Below are 22,580 nucleotides of genomic sequence, written 5' to 3'. Positions count from 1 at the left end.
CACAGAGGCACAGCTGACTGACACCAACCTGCCGCCCAGCCAGGTTCTTCCTGTGCCACCTTGTGGACATCACAGCCCTGGACTCACCTTCCCTATTTGTGGCTAGCAGGGCCAGGGTGACTTCTGAAACTTCTTTCGTTCAGTGACCCAAATCTGAGACATGTCCTATACCTCTGGTGCCCCCATTAGCGCCTCATCATCCTTCCGTCGTCCTGTGGTTGCTGTGTAACTGGGTTCTCGTCTCCTTCTGCACCTGCCCCCACATCCCCTTTGTGTCTGTCCCATGACCCCCATCCCCCATCCCAGTCCTGCTGATGGCCTGCCAGCCTTGCCGAGGAGCTGGGCGTATCTGGTGTTGCCGATCACACAAGGTCAGACCTTGGGGGCTGGGGAGGGCTGGGGTCTCTGCCTCTACACCTCAGCCCTGGGAGGGCTGTGTAGGAATCCCCTGGCGCATGCATGCGCTTGGCGTGTAGCAAACATGACCTGGACGGAGGCTGTGATTCCTGGAACGAGGCTGGACCTGTGACCTGGTCCCCTTTCCCATCTCCTTCCTGCTCTCTTCCCCTGTCCTGGTCATTCCTTTCTCGTGGCTGCTTGGGTCTGCTAAACTGTCCCTCTGTCTGTCCCAGTGTGTGCCTGTCCGTTCTGTGTCCAGCAAACGGATGTCCTGTCCAGATTCCGGAAACGCCCAAAGCATTGAAATCTCCGGACATGGGGTCTAGGTCCCTGGCCACTCTGGGAAGAGGGGAATTCTGGAAGATGGACCCTCTGGACCTGGGGTCTCCTGCTTCATGGTGGGAGTTGGGGGAGCAGGGATTCTCCAAGGCCAGGCCAGGCTCCTGATTCATGGGTTCATCATGCTGGCCCTCAGGTGACCCCTGCCCTAGGTAGGAGTGAGTCACCCAAGAGAGGAGAACCCAGGAGGGCGGGCCTCCCTCCCTCCCTCCCTGCTCTGCATATTCTCAGGCCTCAGCTGCTGGAGGAGGTGGGGCTGAGGGAGCCTGCCTGGACTTCCCTCATTTGACCTGGCCCTGCTCCTGGCTGTACCCCTGCTCTGCCTGCTGGGGATAGGGTGGGGCTGGGTGGCAGGTGGGGCCTGGTTGGTAGCAGGTGGTATTAGGTGAGCCTGGGTTTAAATTCCAGAGCTGTCACTTCCTAACAGTGTGTCCTAGGCCCTGTGCCTTTCCCTCTCTGAGCCTTGGTTCTGCCGTCAAAAAAATGTAGCTGGAGGGTTTTCATGATGGGGAAAGACGTAGACCAGGCCGGCACCTTGCAGGTGGGGCTGCTGTGAAATCCTTCCTGGGTCATGGTCAGCAGCTCAGCGTGTGCATCTGTGTCCTTTAATCCAGGGTTTCTAAGCCTCAGCACTATTGACATTTGGGGCTGAATCATTCTTTGAGATGGAGGCTGTCCTGTGTACTGTAGAATGTTGAGCAGCATCCATGGACTCAACCCAGTAGATGCCAGTAGCACCCCCAGTTGTGACAACCAACCAAAAATGTCTCTGGATATTGCCACATGCCCCCCAGAAGTGGGGTGGTAGTGGAGGCGATCCCCTCCCCCATGGAGAACTGCTGCTGCCACCTCTCTGAGCCTCAGTTTCCTCACCTGTAAAGTGGGGGAGAATTATGGCAGTTGCTTAGGATAAATGTGAGGGGTCAGTAGGATCATGGGAGTGACGTTTTTGGCCTGAAGTAAATCCTCCCTGGGGGCAGCTGCCCTTGAGGTTGGTCGGGAGCCAACCATGACTTTCTTCATCTCTGAAGTGGGTTCTCATGGCGGCGGCAGATAACGTATGTGGGGCTGTTCATGCCACGCTGACACCTAGCTCAGATTCTGGGCATTCCCGTTTGAAATCCTAGTTCTGCCTTCTGCTGGCTGTAGGACTTTGGGCAAGTTACATCACCGCTCCAGGCCTCAGTTTCCTCATCTTGAAAATAGGGTGATAATAGGGACTTCCCTGGCAGTCCAGTGGTTAAGACTCTGTGCTTCCACTGCAGGGGGCATGGGAATTAGGATCCGGCATGCCATGCGGCATGGCCAAAAAAAAAAAAGAAAGAAAATGGGGTGATGATAGCACCTCCTGGGGTTGCATTAGTTGAACTGGGTGCAGCTTGTAGTAACTGCTACCATACTTGAGCTTTAATAGAGACACTCTCACCCCAACCCTCCAGCGCTGCCTCCTCACAATGTGGGCCTCAAGGAGGTGCCGCTGGGCTGGCCAGGCCCCTTAGGCCTCCAAGCTGTGGTCAGCAGCAGCGAGAGACCGAGCTGAGAAGAATCCGGAAGCTGGGACAGGCTGCATCTGCAGGAAGGGGGCTGGGCCACCCATATAAGCACTCATGGGTGTTTGCATATAAGTGTGCACAGGGGTAGACGCAGGGGGTGTGCACACACTTGCTAGCCTGTGATGCGTGCACATGCCTATAGGTGTATGAGAGTGTGTGCACACCCAAGCCAGCCCCTGGAGCCTGTATACATGGGGGAGGCTGCTTTTCATGTCCACACTAGTGGGCCTGTGAATGTGTGCACGCTGTGTACGCCTTGGGCATCCTCTTGGGACAGGGAGCAGGGGTCATCCCTGGGGTGCCTCCAGAGAAGCCGGCTCAGGCCTGGAGTGGGGCCTGAGAGGAAGGCCCTCTAGATGCCCCAGAGGCCCAGAGCTGGCCTTTTGCAGGGGTTGCTGGGAGCTAGCAGGAAAGAGGAAGTAGCAGGCGAGAGGCCCTGGCAAGGCTGAGGTTCAGGAAGAGGGCGGGGCCCTCAGCCGGGACCCAGGATGGCGGAGGCCAATCCCCCTTTGGACCGGGAGCTGGAGGTGCGGGCTGGGGTCCTTGTGGGGGGCCAGCAGAAGAGGACCCCAAGTGGCACAGGCCAGAGGCTCTGCCCTCTGTACCTCTCGGTTTTGGACTGAAGGGAGGAGATGAGGTGTTAGACTTGGAGTTTTCTGTTTGAGAGATGAAACTGTTTGGGGCCTTTTGGGCTTCCAGGCTGGGGAGATAGAGGAGGAAAGGGAGAGGCCTCTGCTCTTTAGGGTGCCGATTGTAGAGGATGAAAGGAGGGGAGATGGGGCCTGTCCCCGGGATCTAGTTTGGGGGTACAGCAGGGGATAGATGAGGCCTCGCCCCGTGTCCTCCTCATTTGGGATTATAGCAGAGGGAAGGTGAGGCCTGCCCTCAGTACCTCCTATCCTAGTTTGAGGGCACAGCAGTGAGGAGAAGGGGCCTGGGACCCCAACCTTATGGTTTGGTGGGGCATCAGAGGCCTGCCCTTGATACTTCCTTGTTTGGGGAGCAGCAGAGGGAAGATGAAACCCGCCCTCAGGACCTCATAATTTGGGGGATAGGGGAGTGGAGATGGAGCCTACCCTTGGGACCTCCTAGTTTAGGGGGGCAGCAGAGGAGAGAAAGGGGTCTGCCCTCAGGATCTTGTCATTTGGGGGGCAACAGAAGGGAGACAAGGCCTGTTCTTGGGACCCCCTAATTTGGGAGGACAATGGAAGGGAGATAGGGCCCGTCCTTGGGGACCCCCTAGCTTGGGGGGCACAGTGGTGGGGTGATGGGATCTGACCTGAAGAATCCCACTGCATAAGGACAGATGAAGGGAGATTGAACTGTATTTGTGGTCCCCTAGTCTGAGGGGACAGGGAAGGAAGAAGCCCCTGCCCTCGGGACTTCGCGGTTTGGGGATGTCTGAAAGCAGGGACAGGGCCTTGCCTCACCTCCCACTTTTGGTGGCGGGGCGGGGGGGTGCCAATCAGAGGACACAGAGCAGGCCCTGTGTCAGGAGTTACAGTCTGGGAGGGGACCAGGCCAGGTCGGCTGAGCACGGTCTGCACCCCAGAGTCCTCCTGGCCCCACTGACCCTGCTCCGTCCTCCGCAGAGCGAGCCACGCAGCTGGTCCCTGCTGGAGCAGCTGGGCCTGGCGGGTGCCGACCTGGCAGCCCCCGGGGTGCAGCAGCAGCTGGAGCTGGAACGGGAGCGGCTGCGGCGGGAGATCCGCAAGGAGCTGAAGCTGAAGGAGGGCGCCGAGAACCTGCGGCGGGCCACCACCGACCTGGGCCGCAACCTCGGCCCCGTGGAGCTGGTGCTGCGCGGCTCCTCGCGCAGACTCGACCTGCTGCACCAGCAGCTGCAGGAGCTGCACGCCCATGTGGTGCTGCCCGACCCCGCGGCTGGCGTGCACGGTAAGCCAGGCTTCCCCGGGGATGCGGGACAGCAGGGGCTTCCACTGCCCAGGGCTCACCCGCTGTGTCCTAGAGCGAGGCCAGCCCATCGCCTCTGACCTCCAGGGAGACACACTCGGTCACAACAGCACCAAGCCTCAAAATACAGGCAGACCAAAGGCCAAAAGCAACACCCAGAGAAAGGTACACACAGTCACACCCACACCTGGACAACACCAAAGGGCTTACACGGGGTCACACGAATATCCAGGCTCACAGAGTCATACCAGCACCCGGACAACCCCCAAGACTCTTTCTAAAATACCTTTAATTTTTATTGATTAAAAATATTTTCAATTGTGATCAAAAAACACATAACAAAATTCGTCATTTTTAAGTGTACAGTTCAGTGGTGTTGAGTAGATTCACATTATGGTGCAAGGGATCTGCAGAACTTTTTCACCTTGCAACCAAAGACAAAGGTGTAACATACATCACATCAGTAGCCAGAGACATTCACACACGGTCACACCAGCACCCAGACAACTCCTAAGGGCATACACACTATCATATGAATACCCAGAGACTTGCCTACTGGCACCCAGCACCCGGAGAAATGCACGCACAGTCACACCGACACACAGACAATACCCAGAGACTCGCACATGCTCACACCAACCCCCAGAGATTCACACACACACAGAGCTGCCCAACCCCTACAGACGTCCACCGACCTGTCAACAGCCTGAGACTTATGCACACCATCGGACAAGGCCTGAAGACTCAACACCATTTAGCCCAACACCCATATACCACTTAGGTGTGTCAACAGCTAGAGACCAACATTGTCATGTCAACACTCAGAGATACAGTTCAGCCGACCCCTAAAACCTCATCCGGTCACAGCTGCACCCAGAGTGACCTGGACAGTCACTAGAGACTCACAGAGCCATGCCAGCATCCAGAGACATGCATGTCCGGCTGTACCAGCACCCAGACACGTGGACACAGTTGTACCAGTGCCGGGAGATCAGAAAGCACAGTTGTGCCAATAGTCGGAAGCATATGCCTAGAGTCACCCCCAGCACCCAGAATCTCACACAGTCATTCTAACACCTCGAATCTCACAGTTACACTAGCACCTGGGGAGACACACACTCGCTCAGTTATGCCAACACCCTGCGGGTCACAGACCTAACCACCGCCACACCCACGGATGCCCACACAGCTGTGTAAGTAGTTGGGGACTTCCGTACGAAGGTAGATACAGTCACACCAGCACCAAGGACCCAGCGCACACCTGGACACTTGCCTGTGCTCATTCATGCTGGTCCTGCCCCAGTCCTGCAGGGGTTTCCCTACAAGGGCTGGGGTGGTTGGGCCCTCTGGACCCTGGTCCCCAGCTCTTCCTCTCCCTGGCCCCGGGGGTGGATCCTCTCAGCTGGGGCAGAACCACCTGGGCAGATGGAGGTGAGGGCCGTGGTGACTCTGCCCCATCTACTCCCTCCAGATGCCCCCCAGTCCCCCTGTGCAGGCGGCCCAGCCTGCTCAGCCACCAACCTGAGTCGCGTGGCCGGCCTGGAGAAGCAGCTGGCCATCGAGCTGAAGGTGAAGCATGGGGCGGAAAACATGATCCAGACGTACAGCAACGGCAGCACTAAGGTGGAGGCAGCGCGAGTGCACCCCGCCCCGTGTGCATGTACACCCGCAAGCGCATACAGTCTGGGGAGGGCAGGGTGGCACCTACATCTGCTCCCTTGGGAGTCTGGGGTCCTCTGGGTTGGGGACAGAGGGGCTGATGGGTGGCTTTGCAGCAGGACTGGGGTGCGGTCAGCTCATGGGGGCATATGGGAAACAGGGTAACTGTGGGTGATGTCAGACAGACACATGGCAGAGATTGTCCCCCCAAACTCAGTTACCCCCAGAGATGGTCAGGGCAACACGCCGCCTCTCACTGCTGGTGGTCTCTCTCTGACACTTGTACACGCAGATCGACACCTAGGTGCACACATATCATCATCCTAACATCTAGAGACACAGCCATGGTCACGACAACACCTAGAGACTCACAGACACACATGCACCGTCATAAGATCTAGAGCCACATCAGTAACAACACTCATAAACACGGGCAGGATGACCACCAGCGCAGCCTCTAGGTACAGAGAGACACACACCATCGTATAACGCCCGGACACACAGCACAGGCCAACGGACCGCCTAGACACACAGACACACACATTATTAAATTCACACTCAGAGACCAGAATTGTCACACAGGTGCTCGCCCAGTTGTACCAACACTGAGTACACACTCACAGGTTTGCACCAACACCCAGAGATACACCCACAGCACAGTCAGACCTACAGCTAGAGACCCAGAGAGCACCCATGCCTGTGTGCACACACAAATGCGAATATTATGTGGGAGGGCACAAGCCATGCAGAATTTTTTTTTTTTTTACCTTTTATTGATGTGTAACAAATGGACGTAAAGTGCAGAAAACTTAAGTGTACAGACCAATGAATTTTTATCTGGGTACACATCACCCACATCGAAATACAGAACACTTCCTGTCACCCAGAAAGGGTTCCCTCCTGCCCCCTTCGGTCAGTACACAGACTTCTTTGACCACAGGTTAGCAGTGCCTGGTTTTGAAACACAGCACCATGTAGATGGAAAAATCCACAACCAGTGTCCGGTGCTTGTACACAACACGGGGTCCTTGGCTATGCCCAGTCATCGCTGTGCCTTGATCTGCACACACAAACATCGGGACTCCACTTATTGCAACTGTCTCACATCCAGTCACCCTTGGACTCACCCACGTGGCTACAGTCAAGGCGACACCCACCACGGGGAACACTTACACACGTACGCCATTCTGACAGCTGACACAAACACAGTGCCTGCTGGTGCAAGGCACGGCTCTGAGCCCTACACACAGGTTAGCTCCTTTAATCCTCAGCCCAGTGTTGGTTGGCGCTATTAGTACTCCCCTTCCTGCAGATGAGCAAACAGGCCCAGAGTAGTCGAGCGGCTTGCCCAAAGTCACACAGCTGTTAGGCGGCAGAGCCAGGATTCAAATGCCATGGGCGACATCTCCCATCAGCACCCAGGAGCACACGGAGGCACATGTTATCACACCCACACGTGAATGCTCTGTCACAGGGTCACCCAGGGCCTGCACGATGTGGACAGCAGGACTGGTGGTCAGACCCTCATCCGCCCAGCCTTTCCCTCATGGCCCATCTCTGCCTCCAGGACCGGAAGCTGCTGCTGACGGCCCAGCAGATGCTGCAGGACAGTAAGACCAAGATTGACGTCATCCGCATGCAGCTCCGCCGGGCGCTGCAGGCCTGCCAGCTGGAGAGCCAGGCGGCCGCAGACGAGGCCCAAGGTGAGTCCCTTGCCCTGAAAAAGCCTCACCTGCATTCCACCTTGGAGAGTTCAGCTCCCAGCCCCACGAGGGGTCCCTTTCTGAGGCAGGGAGGTGGGTGCTGTGACTCACCACGTGACTGGAGCCCACTCCTGACCCTTGCCAGGCCTCAGTTTCCCATTTTGTCCTATTTCAGATTTGCACGTGATCATGTATTGGCAAACTACGGTTCTTGGACCAAATCTGCTACTGCTGCCTTTTTTTTTTTTTTCAAATAAAATTTTATTGGCACCCAGCCATGCCCATTCATTTACTATCACTTAAGGCTGCTTTTGCACTGCAACAGCAGGGCCAAGTAGTGGCAACAGAGCCTGTGTGGTCTACAAAGCCAAAAATATTTACCCTTTGGCTCTTTACGGAAATAATGTGCGGACCCCTGGACTAGGTGGTTGCCTTGTCACGTTGGCCCCTGTGGTGTAGAACTGTGGGTGTCCACGGTGTGTGTGTGTTCCTTTGTGTGTCTCAGTGTATGAATGCCTGGGGGTGTCTCAACCCCATTGTTAGCCTGAATTTGTCACAGGGTCTTGATGTATTGTGTGCAGAGAAGATTATCTGTGCTACTGATGTGTGTCAGTGATGCTGACCATGGGGACCAGAGGTTGTATGCACACAATACATAATAATATTATGGAGCCGCAGCTCCTCCGTAATAATATCCTGCCCTGTAACTATGGTAGCTTCTGTGTCACCATGAGAGGTAAGTGTCAGCTCTTGGTGGGTGTTAGTGCATTTGGGCTGCTGTACCACAATACCACAGACTGGGGGTGGGGGTATGTAAACGACAGACATTTATTTCTCACTGTTCTGGGGGCTGGGAAGTCCAAGATCAAGGCGCCGGCAGATCCAGCGTCTGGTGAGAGCCCTCTTCCAGATTCATAGACAGCTGCTTTCTTACTGCATCCTCACTGGTAGAAGGGGCAAGAGAGCTCTCTGGGGTCACTTTTATAAGGACAGTGATCCCATGCATGAGGGCTCAGCCCTTATGACCTAATCACCTCCCAGCGGCCCCACCAACTAATACCATCATATTGGTGGTTGGGTTTCAACGTACGAATTTTGCAGGGACACAAACGTGCAGTCCATAGCAATAGGGCTTGGAACTCGGATGACAATGTGTGTGTCTTTGTAGCGGGGAGGTGTCAGCGTGACTGTGTGGTTGTTCGTCTGTACTCTGAATGCCTACGTGGGCTTCTCAGTGACAGTGTGTGATGGTATGATCACGTCCCTGTGCTTTTGGGTGACATTGTAACTTTTGGTGACAGCCTGATTTTGTCCCCATAAGTGTAAAAGCCTTGATGACTGGGCACATGTGACAGCAGTCCCGGTGGGTGCCACACAGCTGTGGGTGACTGTGACTGTCTGAGTGCCCAAGTCTGAGTCTAGGTCGTTGTGCAGGACAGCGAGACCGTCCTTGGAATCTACAGCCTTGGATAAGGGTGACCGTGGCCTTGTTTCTCTGAGTGACAAGTTTCCTACACCTGGGTGACAGTGTATCCTTGTGCCTGTCCCTGTGCCATTGGGTCTCTGTGTCTATGGGTATCAGTGATGCTGCCCTGCCTATGTGAGAGTATGATGGCATTTCTTTACCTGTCCCTATGCCTTATCCATGTGGCAGTGTGATTGTGTTCCTCTGATTCTCCCTGGGCTGGAGATAGAGCCCTGGGAGTTTTGCCACTCTGTGACTGTGTCCTATAAGGGTATTTATGTTTTGTGACCATTTCCCTCTGCCCCTGTGACTGTGTCCCTTTGCTGGGGGTTGACAAGGCATATATCTATGTAATAGCCTCACCACTGTGACAATGTCCCTATGTGGCAGTGTGATGGCATCTTTGTGAGAGTGTGTGTTCCTCAGTGTGTGTGTGTGTGTTCCAGTGCCTACACTGGTGACAAAGTGATAATGCCACTGTCACCCTGTGAGTGACAGTGTGACGATGTCTGTGTGACACTGTTCCTGTTCTCCCAACTACATTGTATTTCATGGGGTGGGTGGTCACTATGCATTTATCCAGACCCCTGCTGGAGGAAATGAGGTTGTTTCCAATCTTTTGCTCTTAGAAGGAAGGCTGTGAATAACCGTGTAGAGGTGTTTTTTTTAAAAAAATTTATTTATTTATTTTTGGCTGCATTGGGTCTTCGTTGCTGCGCACGGGCTTTCTCTAGTTGCGGTGAGCGGGGGCTACTCTCCATTGCGGTGCGCGGGCTTCTGATTGCGGTGGCTCCTCTTTTTGTGGAGCACCTAGGCGCACGGGCTTTAGTAGTTGTGGCACATGGGCTCAGTAGTTGTGGCTCGTGAGCTCTAGAGTGCAGGCTCAGTAGTTGTGGCGCACGGACTTAGTTGCTTTAGTTGCTCCGCGGCATGTGGGATCTTCCTGGACCAGGGCTCAAACCCGTGTCTCCTGCATCGACAGGCGGATTCTTTTTTATGTATTTATTTATTTATTTTTGTGGTACGCGGGCCTCTCACTGTTGTGGCCTCTCCCGTTGCGGAGCACAGGCTCCGGACGCGCAGACTCAGAGACCATGGCTCACAGGCCCAGCCACTCCGCGGCCTGTGGGATCTTCCCGGACCGGGGCACGAACCCGTGTCCCCTGCATCAGCAGGCGGACTCTCAACCACTGTGCCACCAGGGAAGTCCCTGCAGAGGTGTTTTTTACGGGATAAAGTCCCTGAACTGGGATTGCTGAATCAAAGGGTAAATACATTTGTGATTCTGATAGAAATGGCCAAACTGCCTCCATTGGAAAGCCACTTGTATTCCCATTAGCAATGAATGAAAGTTACTCTTTTTTTTTAAGTGTCCTTGTGTCTGTGTGACTATATCCTATCCAGTTGCCATGGTATCCCTGCGACAGTCCCTGGGGATGGAGTGGGACCCTGACAATGTATCTGTCCCTAAGACTTTGTTAATGGTGTGCCTGTATATATGACTGTCCCCGGGTGACAGCTTAACTACATCCCTGGGACCGTCCATGTGGGTGTGAGAGCATCTGGATAAAAGAGGGACAGCATCTGGGTGGAAGTGTGGCCGTCTGCCTGTGGGTGACAGTGTGAGTGTGTCACCATGACCCCTCACCTTGGGAGAAAGTGATGCATATTGATGGCCGTCTTTGGCCAGTGCTTGTTCCTGCAGATGGCTGCGTGTCTGGGACCAGGCTGGTTGGACCTGGGCCCAGGCTAGCCTCACTGCCTCGTGTCCTACACCCACAGGGAGTCCGGACCTGGGGGCCATGGAGCTGCGCATCGAGGAGCTGCGGCACCACTTCCGAGTCGAGCACGCTGTGGCGGAGGGCGCCAAGAACGTGCTGCGCCTGCTCAGCGCTGCCAAAGCCCCAGACCGCAAGGCTGTCTGCGAGGTGAGGGACGCGGTGTCGACCCAGAGGGGTGGGGCTTCAGCGATGGGTGGGACCTCATTTTCAGGGAGCCCAGGGGTAGGACCCAAATGGCTGAGGGCTTGGGCTTCCAGGGAGGAGCTCCAGGTAGGACTTAGCCAGTCTGGGGGCGGGGCCTGGGTCTGCACTTGGGGAGGGGCGTGCTGGATCCCGCCCCCAGCCCGGCCAGGCTCCTCCCACCACAGGCGCAGGAGAAGCTGACCGAGTCCAACCAGAAGCTGGGGTTGCTTCGGGAGGCGCTGGAGCGGCGGCTCGGGGAGCTGCCCGCTGACCACCCGAAGGGGCGGCTGCTGCGCGAGGAGCTTGCTGCGGCCTCGTCCTCAGCCTTCAGTGCCCGCCTGGCCGGGCCCTTCCCCGCCATGCATTATAGCACCCTGTGCAAGCCCGCGCCGCTCACAGGTGGGTCCCGACGTCCCCCACCCAATCCGGACCCTACCTCCCGCAGCTCTGGACTCCTGACCCCTCTGAGTCCCCCAGCCCCGAGACCCCCAACCGGGATCTCCACTCTCCCCAACCCTGGACTCCCATCCCACTGTTCCCTCCCTTCTCCATTCACCCCAGCCCTCTGGACCTGGGCCCCATTTCCCATGCCAGACAGCCGTATGCACCTGGACTTCCCACCCCGCCTTGCCCTCTGAGGGACTCTTGTCCCCATCCCCATCCTCACTTTCGCCACCCCTCCCCAAATGGCCCTGCCTTTTTTCTCCAGCCAGAGTCCCCCAGCCCAGTCTCACAGTCCCTTGCTCTCAGAACCCTCAGCCCTGAACCTCTGTCCCTCAACGCCCAGGCTGGCCAGCCCCTCCCTCCTTAGATCCCTCAGCTACTACCTCCCCAGACTAGCCCTACCATAGACCCCAGCCCCAGTGTCAGACCTCAGATCAGCCCGCCGAATCTAAGCCCAGACTCCTAGTCCTACCTGGCTCACCACCGCCTGGACCTTCAGCCTACACCCTGAACCTCTCTTCTGTCACTAAACCCCAGCATCCAGAGCCCCTCCCCAGATTGACCCACCCCTCCCCTTGTCCCATGTTTCTCACTTCCGGACACAGCCATCCCTGCATCAGACCCCCTGCCTCACCCTGACAGTCCCTCACCACCTCCCACTTGCATGTTGGCCACTTCTGCACATGCCCACTTTACCTGCAGGCCCTTCCCCTCGTCCTGCCCCAGATGTGACCCCCCCCTCCCCCGTCATGAGCCTGCCCCTCTCTCAGGGACCCTGGAGGTGCGTGTAGTGGGCTGCAGAGACCTTCCAGAGACCATCCCTTGGAACCCCTCACCTTCAGTGGGGGTGCCCGGGACCCCTGAGAGCCGCACCCCCTTCCTGAGCCGCCCAGCCCGGGGCCTTTACAGCCGAAGTGGAAGCCTCAGTGGCCGGAGCAGTCTCAAAGCGGAATCCGAGAACTCCGGTGAGTGGGCATTGAGGGTCTGGAGGGATGAGATGGGGTGGGGGGTCCTGGATTTCCCACATTTGTAACATTCTTAAAAATTAGTACATCACACCCGTTAGGATGGATACTGCAAAACAAAACAAAACAAACAACAGCTGTTAAGGAGGATGTGGAGAAATTGGAACCCTTCTGCTCTGTTGGTGGAAATGTAAAGTGGTGCAGCCACTGAGGAAAACAGTATGGCGGGTCCTCAGATGATCAAACATGGAATTACAATATGATCCAGCAATCCCGCTTCTGAGTAAATATACAAAAGAGTTGAAAGCAGGGTCTCGAAGATATATTGGTATACCCACGTTCATAGCAGCATTATTCACAATGGTCAAAGGTAGAAGCAACCCAGTGTCTGTTGACGGATGGATGGGTAAACAAAATGTGGTCCATCCGTGCAATGGAATATTTCTCTGCCTTGAAAAGGAAGGACATTCTGAAACATACTGCAACATGGATGAACTTGAGGACATTACGCTAAGTGAAATAAGCCAGTTATAAAAAGACAAGTAGTACATGATTCCACTTATATGATTCAGAGTGGTCAGATTCATAGAGATAATGGTTGAGGGTGAGGGGGGAACGGAGAGTTATTGTTTAGTGGGGACAGAGTTGCAGTCTGGGAAGATGAAAAGAGTTCTGGAGATGGCTGGTGGTGATGGTTACACAACAGTGTGGACGTACTTGATACCACTGAGCTGTACGCTTAAAAATGATTATAATGGTAAATTGTATGTTATGTGAATTTTACCACAATGTGAAAAAAGCTAATACGTACATGTTTAAAAGTATGAATAAAAGAAGAATAACAATAGAGTAACCATCTGTGTTGCCACCACCCAGGTCAAGAAGTAGAATTCTCTGAGCCCCCTCATGCCCCATCCTCAATTCCAGCCCCTTCCTCTGTCCTAGAGGTAGCTACTCTCCTGACTCTCACGGTTATCATTTCCTTGTTTTGCTTTGTAGTTTTAGCACCCATGTACCATCTCAAAACAATGTAGTTTAATTTGCCTATGTTTGAACTTCATATATGTGGAATCATACAGAATGTATTTCATGGTAATGGCTTCTTTTAGTCAACATTGTTTGGGAGACTCATCCCTATCGTTGCATGAAACTGTAGTTCATTCATTTTACCATGTCGTGAGGCGTGTCAAATTGCTGTCTTTTTTTAGGTAAAAAATAGTTGAATATCAGCCATTTCATGGTTTAGCTAAAAAGACTATATTACAATTTATATATTAATTCCTGGACAGTGAGCTGTTTCTAATTTAGGGCTGTTATATAAGCATTATATTTATGCATCTCCCGATGTATACTTGCCTGCATTTTTCTAGGGTAAATACTTAGAAATATATTGCCGGAACTTGCATACAGCAAAAAGTGAATTTGGATCCCCGCCTCACACCACGTGCAAAAATCAACTGGAGATGGATTAAAGGCCTTAATGTGAAAGGCAGAACTGTAAAGCTTTGTCAGATAGCACAGCAGAATATTGTGGGGGGGAGGAGAAGATTTCTTTAATAAGATACAAGAGATTACCCTCGGCCTGCAAGAATCTCCTGACAGCCTACCCCAACCCCTCTTCCAGGTGAGGTGAGCACTGTGCTCAAGCTGGATAACACAGTGGTGGGGCAGACATCCTGGAAGCCGTGTGGTCCCCACGCCTGGGACCAGAGCTTCACCCTGGAGCTGGAGAGGGTGAGTTCGGTTAGGGGATGACAGGGCTTGGAGGAGGAGGAGTTTGAGGCCTCGGGCACCCCAAATGACGGCCTTCTTTCTCTCCCTTGAGGCACGGGAGCTGGAGTTGGCTGTGTTCTGGCGGGACCAGCGGGGCCTATGTGCCCTCAAATTCCTGAAGCTGGAGGATTTCTTGGATAATGAGAGGCATGAAGTACAGCTGGACATGGAACCTCAGGGCTGCCTGGTGGCTGAGGTACAGCCTGACCCCGACCCTGAGAAAATGCTTTGGCATCTCCTGCTCTGGAAGGGGAAGATGTGTTTTCCACTGGTCTCTGAATCTCGATAGAAAAGTACATATAATTAGTCACATCAATGCACGACTTAAGCTGGGATTGGTTTTGTTCTGAAACAAGATATTAAAAAAGGAAAAAAAAAAAACAACAAAATTTTGTCAAGCTAGAAAAGAAAAGCAAAACCTAGCAACATATTACGGAGATTGCCACCAGAGCCACAGCTGAGCAGAGAGATTCCTTCCGCAGTGATGTCAGGGTTAGGGTCCAAATCAGGGTAGCCCACCCTTGGCACTATGGACATTTGGGCTGGATCATTCTTGGTTGCAGGGGCTGTCCTGAGCACTGCAGGGTGCTGAGCAACACCCCCTGCCTCCACCCACAGGATGCCAGTAGCAACCCCACCCCCACCCCCCCGCTCCAAGTTGTGACAACCAAAAATGTCTCCAGACATGGCCAGGGTCCCCTGATTAAGAGCCCATAGTCTAAATAACATTCCTAGCTGACCCCTTGTAGTATGGCTGGGCCCTGTTCGAAGTACTGTACTGGCATTGACTTGTTAGTCCTCACAATGACCCAGTGCAAACAGGACCATTATTAGTCACATCTGATAGAGGAGGAAATGAGCCACAGAGAAAGAAAGTCACTGGCGCCCTCATTTAACCAGAATCATCCTCAAAAATTCTTTAAATTTGCCCCTAACATATACATGTGTCCTGTTTTTTTGTATATATGTATACGTGTGTGTGTGTGTATGTGTGTGTCTCCCCATGTCCTTAAACCCAGGAGGAAATTTGTTTGTTTGTTTTTTTTGCTACTTGCTTAGATTTTTAAATACCGCTTCTCTTTGCCAGAAGATCAGACCATGTGAAAGAGATCAGAAATGTGAAAGAGAAACAGTTCACAATGCACAGTATAAAATACAGCTGTATAATGAACTCTGTTTTCGGGAGTGGGATAAATATCAAGTGAGTCATTGGGTTCAAGTGAGTTTAAAGATTAACCTGAAAGAAGCTTTTCCTTGGTTACCAGAGACCAAATATATATTACTCTAAGTTTTCACTAAAAAGTGCTTTCAAAAAGTGCTTTCAAAATTCAAAAAAACATTAGTAAATTTTCACTAATTCCCAACACGTAGTTTTTTCTTGAAAAAGTATCTAGAAAAATTCTTAAAATATTCAAGGGCTGTTTTACTATCCAGGTGGAAATTCTTATGTGATCTCATAATCGAGGACTCCTGAAGGAAAGGAGCAGAGAAGGGCAGACTTCAGGTGGTAGGGCCACGAAACTATTCTTCTATTAGGAAGACTGTCCAAAACCCAAGTGGACGATAGAGGTGGGTGGCCCGGGGGACAAGTTCTGAGGCAGTCCTTCTTGCTTTCAAGGTTTACTTATAACATTCTATTTTGTTCTCCCCAAAGCACCAGCCTGTAGGACTTTCTGCAGTTCTGTTGTCAGTGAGCCTACAATCGTTGAGTTCTGTTGTAGGTAGAAATGTTCCATATCTGTGTCATCCAATACAGTAGCTGCTAGTCAGTTGAAGTGTGGCTAGTGTGACTGGGGGAACGGACGTTTTCATTTTACTTAATTGAAATAGCCACACGTGGCTAGAGGGGACCAGATTGGACACCCATAAAGCCACACAGTTCTGTGACTCCAGCACCTTCTAGAAGATGCGTTGGAGTCGGGAGAATTCGACTCGGCCAGTGGTTTCCCCACGTGGGTGGGCGCCAGCATCACCTGGAGGGCTTGTTGAAACACAGACTTCGGGGCTCCACCGCCGGGGTTTCTGACTCGGTGGGTCCAGGTTGGGGTGGCGGTGCTGAGAATCTGCGCTTCCAGCAGGTTCCCAGGTGATGCTGACGCTGCCGGTCGGGGACCACACTCGGGCAATCGGGACACTAGGTGAAGTGTAGGACCTGTTTGCTGGAGTTGTATGTACATCTCGTTGGATCAGACCCACTCCCCACCCCTGGAGGAGGGCCTGCTTGCCTCCTTCTTGCCTTTTCAAGGTGGCACTTCAGGAGGTGGTCCTGTCGAAGGATGGATTGGCTTTATGACCCCTTAATACGATGCATAGTACTCTGTGGTTGGACGCAATGCCACAGCGATCAGAACCCCCGAAACATATGGGCGTGCACACCTATGATCCTAAGGGCTTCCCCACCAAGCTGCCTGGAGGTGGGCGAGGGTCCTCACGCTAGCCCCTCCCTCAGGTCACCTTCCGCAACCCTGTCATTGAGAGGATACCGCGGCTCCGACGGCAGAAGAAGATCTTCTCCAAGCAGCAAGGTGAGGGGATGGGCTGGGGCAGGGGAGAGACCAGGGGTCCCGGGAGTGTCACAGAGGGTGACACCTGCCCCTGTCTCCCCAGGGAAGGCATTTCAGCGCGCTAGGCAGATGAACATCGACGTCGCCACCTGGGTGCGGCTGCTTCGCAGGCTCATCCCCAATGCCACTGCCACAGGCACTTTCAGCCCTGGGGCTTCTCCAGGACCTGAGGCTCGGTCCACAGGGTAAGGAGGGAGGGCCCCGGAGTTCCGGCTGCCTCTGGTTGCTTCCCGGAATGCTAGGTCTTAGATGCACCCTCTTCCCTTTGCTGCAGCGACATATCTGTGGAGAAGCTGAACCTCGGGGTTGACTTGGACAGCTCACCCCAGAAGAGCCCTCTGGGTCCTCCTTCCAGCCCATCAAGTCTGGTGAGCTTCCCCCTTGGCCTGGGCAGTGTTAGGGGACCTCCACTGCCACTCAAGGCCCAGAGATCGCCAGGAACTTCCCTGGTCACACAGCACACCTCTGCCAGAACCGGGGTCCTGTTCTCTATCCCGGATAAAAACGTGAGCTTGGGAGCCAGGCCACCTGGGTCCCGTCCCTGCTCTGCTGCCTCCTAGCTGTGTGACTCACGCCAAGCAGCTTCACCTCTCTGTGTTTAGTACACTGCCCTGTAAAATGATCACATTTAAAACTCATGTCGATGACAGAAGTCCAGTTAGTGGTTTTCTCTGGGCGGGGGTTTATTGATAGGAGGGGGGACACAAGAGAGCCTGGCAAAGATGATAAAAATGTTCTGCATCTTGATCTAGGTCGGAGGTCAGCACACTTTTTCTGGAAAGGGCCATATAGGCAGTATTTTCAGCTTTGTGGGGCAGAAGGTCACAGAGATGACTAGTCAGTGCTGCTCCCGTAGAAAGCAGCCACACCTGATACAGGCAGACATGAAGGGGTGTTGCTGTGTGCCAGGAAGCCTTAGTGAATGTCTGTCACTTTCATGGATCATGAACTATCAGTCTTCTTTTGATTTTTTCCCCCCAACCCTTTAGAAACGTAAAAATCATTCTTAGTTTACAGACTGTACAAAGCATGGAGTTTACCAACCCTTGGTCTAGGCGACGGGCATCTGGGTAGATACGTATGTGAGAGCTCTTTCCATTGCCCACCTCACCGAGTGCATTTTATACCTCATTTTCTAAAAAAAATGGAAACAATAATATATGCTTCGTGGCATTAAATTAAAACGAGATGCCTCATTAAATTAGATGAGTTTGTCAAAAAAAAAATACAAAAGTTGAATAACATTGAACGCTGGGGAGGATGCAGGAAAAGCATGTGAATCACTGCATCTCCTTCGGAGGGCACAGCTGGCTGAATTAAAGATGGGCATTACCTTGACCTAGAAGTTCCAGTCCAGGACATCTATGATGGACATTCACACATGCCCACCAAAATGCTTGAATGGTATAAAATACATCTAGAAAGGTACCCACGAAATCATGAACAGCAGCTGGCTCTGGGGAGGGCAGCTGGGGCAGGAGAGGACTGTGTTTCCTACTGTACACCTGTTTGCGCTGATTGAATCTTTAGAACTGTCTCTATAGTGGAGAATGATGGACCAGTAGGTAAATTTTTCCCACTTAAATTATTAATTTTGATTCTTCTCAAAGTTATATATGTTTATGATGTAAAGAATTAGGTCACTCCGTGGTATTCCCTAATACCAATAAAGGGAATAAGTAGGTAAATGATAAAATACAGCATAGAATGTGCTGGGAAGAAAAATAAAGCAGAGAAAGGGGACAGGGAGTGTTGGAGCTTCTGTTAGTTATTTAATATGGCAGTCAGCTGGCCACCTTCAAAGGTGACATTTGAATAAAGGCCTGAAGCAGGTGAGGGAGGAACAGTGCAGGTGCTGGGAAAAGAGAGTTCCTGGTGGAGAGAACAGCCCCATGCAAAGGTCCTGGGGTGGAAACATGCCTGGTGTGTTCAGGGCACAGTGAATGGAACAGTGTGGCTGAAGGGGGATTGAGTGAGGAGGGGTGGGGGAGGAGAGGTGAGGTCACATTGGTGACAAGAGCCTTGGTGGCTATTGTGGTTATGGGTTATTGTACTCTGACCTCCTCTGTCTGCCACAGACTTCTCTGATCCAGGAAACTACCACCACTCCTGAGCTGCCTTCAGAGACCCAGGAGACCCCAGGCCCCACCCTGTGCAGGTGACATCCCTCCCCTGGCCACCACCCACCACCCCTGCCCACTGTCCCTTCCCCACCAGCCTCCTCTTTCCACAGCCCTCTGAGGAAGTCACCCCTGACCCTCGAGGATTTCCAGTTCCTGGCGGTGCTGGGCCGGGGTCACTTTGGGAAGGTGAGGCGGGGGACAAGGAGTTGGGAGTCTGGGGGGTCCAGACCTCCAGGACTAAGGCCACCCCTGCCCACTGTGGTTCCAGGTGCTGCTCTCCGAATTCCGGCCCAGCGGGGAGCTGTTTGCCATCAAGGCTTTGAAGAAAGGGGACATTGTGGCCCGAGACGAGGTGGAGAGGTGGGGACCCTGCTTAGGCCCTCTGAGAACTTTGGTCTTCTGGGAAATGGGAGACAGAGCAGTCCCCTCCTTGGAGCTGCTGTGAGAGTGATTCGTAACAGTCACTTGGACTTATTAAGCTAGTATTGGGGTGGCCAAAAAGTTCGTTCGGGGTTTTCTGTATTACAGGAAAACCCGAACGAACTTTTTGGCCACCCCAATACTTACAATAATAACGACTCCGAGAAAGCACCCACCGTGTGCTTTACATTTAGTAACGAATTCCTCACAACGGCTCTAAGAGGTAAGGACTGTTACTGTCCCCATTCTGCTGATGGCACAGAGAGTTTGAGCAAATTGCCCAAAGGTCACATAGGCAGTAGGCAGCAGGTCTGGGATTTGAACTTAGGGACTCGAGTTCTGAAGCCTGTGCTATTAATGGTGCCATTGTACTGGGGTCAGGACCCTGAGTTCAGATCCTACCTCTGCTACAGATGTGCTTAGAAACCTTAGGGAGTTCATTTCACCCTTCTGAACCTCAGGCTCCCCTTCTAGAAAAGGGGAGTAATAATGCCTTTCTTGCAGGGTTGCCGGGTGCAATGAACGAGAGGATGACTCTAGAGCATTCTGCTCAGTGCCCTGCCCCCTGTAGATACCTGAGATTGTCCCCAATCTTCTTGACATCCTTTTATTAACCAGGAACCCAATTTAGGCTTAAGCAAATACAGGAATTCATTGCTCTGCATCCGAAAAGTGCAGGGGTGGACTACCTTCAGGCATGGCTGTGCACAGGTGCTCAGTTGATATCTCTCACTTCTGCTTTTGTCTGTGTGGGCTTTGCTTGCAGTCCACTCGCAGGGACAGAGATGCCCCCCACCCTAGCAGTTTAAGGCTCATCTGCAAACTTCAGCTCTTCTTCCTTAATAATTCCAGCAGAAATCCTGAGATTGAGCCCCATTGGCTTGGCTTGCCCTTTTGTGGGCCAATTCCTGGCCAGGGAGATGGGGTGCTCCAAAGGGAAATAACAGTCCCTCTGGTGGTTTCCCAAAGGGAAGTTACTAGGACTGTTACTAGGACAATGGATGGATTCTGGGTGCCTGGTTAGCATGTTCAGAAGCATTAAGCAGCTTGCCCAAGTGTGCACAGCCATGCAAGGCCCTTGACGAACATCTGATGATTGAGAACTCTAGGGGGTGGGCGGGTTGGTGGTAGGGAGCTGCTGTAGTCTTTGACCCCTGCCCCACCCCCATCCTGCCCAGCCTGATGTGTGAGAAGCGGATCTTGGCGGCTGTGACCAGCGCGGGACACCCCTTTCTGGTGAACCTGTTTGGCTGTTTCCAGACACCAGAGCACGTGTGCTTCGTGATGGAGTACTCGGCCGGCGGGGACCTGATGCTGCACATCCACAGTGATGTGTTCTCGGAGCCCCGTGCTGTGTGAGCCTAGTCCCCCACCCCACACCTCCACCCACAGGCCCTGCCTCCCCCCAGCTCCTGGAGTTATGGGGTAATGGGGGGCTTTTGAGGATGTGGGAGCCTTATGTGACCCTCTACCTTTCCTGGAAGCCCAGCTCCCTCACACCGGCCTCTCTCTGCAGCTTTTATTCAGCCTGTGTGGTGCTGGGGCTGCAGTTTCTCCATGAACACAAGATTGTCTACAGGTGTGTATGTGTGTGCGCGCACGCATATGCCCGTGCATGCATGCTCTGCCCACTGGGGGACCCTGAGGCTTCAGGCAGGACCCAGATTCCCACTCATCCCTCTTTACATCCTCCCATCCCCTCCCCCACAGGGACCTGAAGTTGGACAATTTGCTCCTGGACACCGAGGGCTATGTCAAGATTGCAGACTTTGGCCTCTGCAAGGAGGGTGATGAGCGGGGGGAGACTGGGATCTGAGGGACTGGCCTCTGGGGTTTAGACAGAGAGGGGAGGGAGTGGAGTCCCCAGCCTTACCTGGGTTATCCCCTACCCTGGTCGTGGGACGGGGCTGGCTGTCTGGATCACCCCATGCTGGGCTGGGTTAGAGCTGTGACCTCCCCCATAACCTCACATGGCCCTGCTGCCCCCAGGGATGGGCTATGGGGACCGGACCAGCACTTTCTGCGGGACCCCGGAGTTCCTGGCACCTGAGGTGCTGACAGACACATCGTACACTCGGGCGGTGGACTGGTGGGGGCTGGGCGTGCTGCTGTATGAGATGCTGGTCGGTGAGGTGAGGCCCCAGGCCACTCCGCCCTGCCTGTCCCCAGTAACCTGTATATACCCGGAGGGGGAGAGGGGGGTCAGAATTGGCCTCCACTATGTGCTGTCTGAGGACAGGTGGCTTTGCCTCCCTAGCCTCAGTTTCTGCATCTGTAAATTGGGGTACTTACCCTCCCAAGTGAGCCTTGTAAAAGTGCAATGGGAGCCCAGGGTGGAGCTGGGTGTGGTGTGGCCAGAGGGGCCTAATTCACCCTGGCTCTTCCTGTCCCCAGTCCCCGTTCCCAGGGGATGACGAGGAGGAGGTATTTGACAGCATTGTCAACGATGAGGTTCGCTACCCCCGCTTCCTGTCAGCTGAAGCCATCGGCATCATGCGCAGGGTGAGGACCCCCGCAACTTAGGGTGGGCCAGGGGAGTGGCTCTGGGACTAGGAAGAGGAACACTGACACAGAACTCCCTCCCCCCAGCTCCTGCGGAGGAATCCAGAGCGGAGGCTGGGATCCAGCGAGAGGGATGCAGAGGATGTGAAAAAACAGCCTTTCTTCAGGGTGAGGTCCCCCACTCCCAGGACCCAGTCATCCCCCCAACCCAAGACCTAGTGGCTTCACCTCCAACACTGTCGCCTCCCCTTGACACCTGCCTGCCTTTCCTTCCCTCTCCCTTACCCTCACTGGCCCTCCTACACCCACATCCACTCCAGGCTGGCCTGGAGCCCAGGCCCCTCCCCCCACTCATACGGTGATCCTTCCTGAGCCCCCAGGCCCGCCGCTTTCCCTCCCTCTATCTTGTGACTTCCTGTGTTGATCCCCACAGATCCAAGGCCAGACAGAGTGCAAGGAGCAAAGCCTTCCTGCGCTCTGCTCTGAGCCTCCCCTGCTGACCTCTCCCCTCTCTGCCCTGCAGACACTGGGTTGGGATGCCCTGCTGGCCCGGCGCCTGCCGCCGCCTTTCGTACCCACGCTGGCGGGCCGCACTGATGTCAGCAACTTCGACGAGGAATTCACAGGGGAGGCCCCCACGCTGAGCCCACCCCGCGACGCTCGGCCCCTCACGGCCACAGAGCAGGCAGCCTTCCGGGACTTCGACTTTGTGGCCGGGGGCTGCTAGCCCCCTCCCCCACTTCTGCCCCCACCGAGCTGTCAGTTTTTAAAAAGGCCTTTGGGATTTGCTCTA

The 22,580-nt window shown here is 53.9% G+C and overlaps 1 protein-coding gene across 2 annotated transcripts in view; it reads left to right on the top strand.

The window, feature by feature from the left end:
• Positions 1-22,580, top strand: part of PKN1 (protein kinase N1) — a 23,504-nt gene extending 924 nt beyond the window's left edge. The window contains exons 1-22 of one of the 2 annotated variants that reach the window (XM_029216935.1): positions 2,751-2,818; positions 3,884-4,187; positions 5,677-5,828; positions 7,432-7,567; positions 10,815-10,960; positions 11,182-11,395; positions 12,211-12,405; positions 14,030-14,139; positions 14,231-14,374; positions 16,628-16,703; positions 16,786-16,927; positions 17,017-17,110; positions 18,821-18,900; positions 18,976-19,051; positions 19,134-19,225; positions 20,464-20,640; positions 20,802-20,864; positions 20,996-21,072; positions 21,275-21,417; positions 21,680-21,787; positions 21,875-21,955; positions 22,311-22,580. In XM_029216935.1, the coding sequence (XP_029072768.1) occupies positions 2,780-2,818; positions 3,884-4,187; positions 5,677-5,828; positions 7,432-7,567; positions 10,815-10,960; positions 11,182-11,395; positions 12,211-12,405; positions 14,030-14,139; positions 14,231-14,374; positions 16,628-16,703; positions 16,786-16,927; positions 17,017-17,110; positions 18,821-18,900; positions 18,976-19,051; positions 19,134-19,225; positions 20,464-20,640; positions 20,802-20,864; positions 20,996-21,072; positions 21,275-21,417; positions 21,680-21,787; positions 21,875-21,955; positions 22,311-22,514 (2,853 nt within the window). In that variant the 5' untranslated portion in view covers positions 2,751-2,779 and the 3' untranslated portion in view covers positions 22,515-22,580. Of the gene's footprint in view, positions 1-2,750; positions 2,819-3,883; positions 4,188-5,676; positions 5,829-7,431; positions 7,568-10,814; positions 10,961-11,181; positions 11,396-12,210; positions 12,406-14,029; positions 14,140-14,230; positions 14,375-16,627; positions 16,704-16,785; positions 16,928-17,016; positions 17,111-18,820; positions 18,901-18,975; positions 19,052-19,133; positions 19,226-20,463; positions 20,641-20,801; positions 20,865-20,995; positions 21,073-21,274; positions 21,418-21,679; positions 21,788-21,874; positions 21,956-22,310 lie in introns of those variants that run through there. The other variant, XM_029216936.1, reaches the window with a different exon arrangement.

This window comes from Monodon monoceros, unplaced genomic scaffold, assembly GCF_005190385.1.
Source record: "Monodon monoceros isolate NGI ecotype Baffin Bay Population unplaced genomic scaffold, NGI_Narwhal_1 Super_Scaffold_12, whole genome shotgun sequence".
NCBI lineage: Eukaryota > Metazoa > Chordata > Mammalia > Artiodactyla > Monodontidae > Monodon > Monodon monoceros.
The sequence above is the reverse complement of the archived record's forward strand: the minus strand, read 5'-3'. Positions and strand labels throughout refer to the sequence as shown.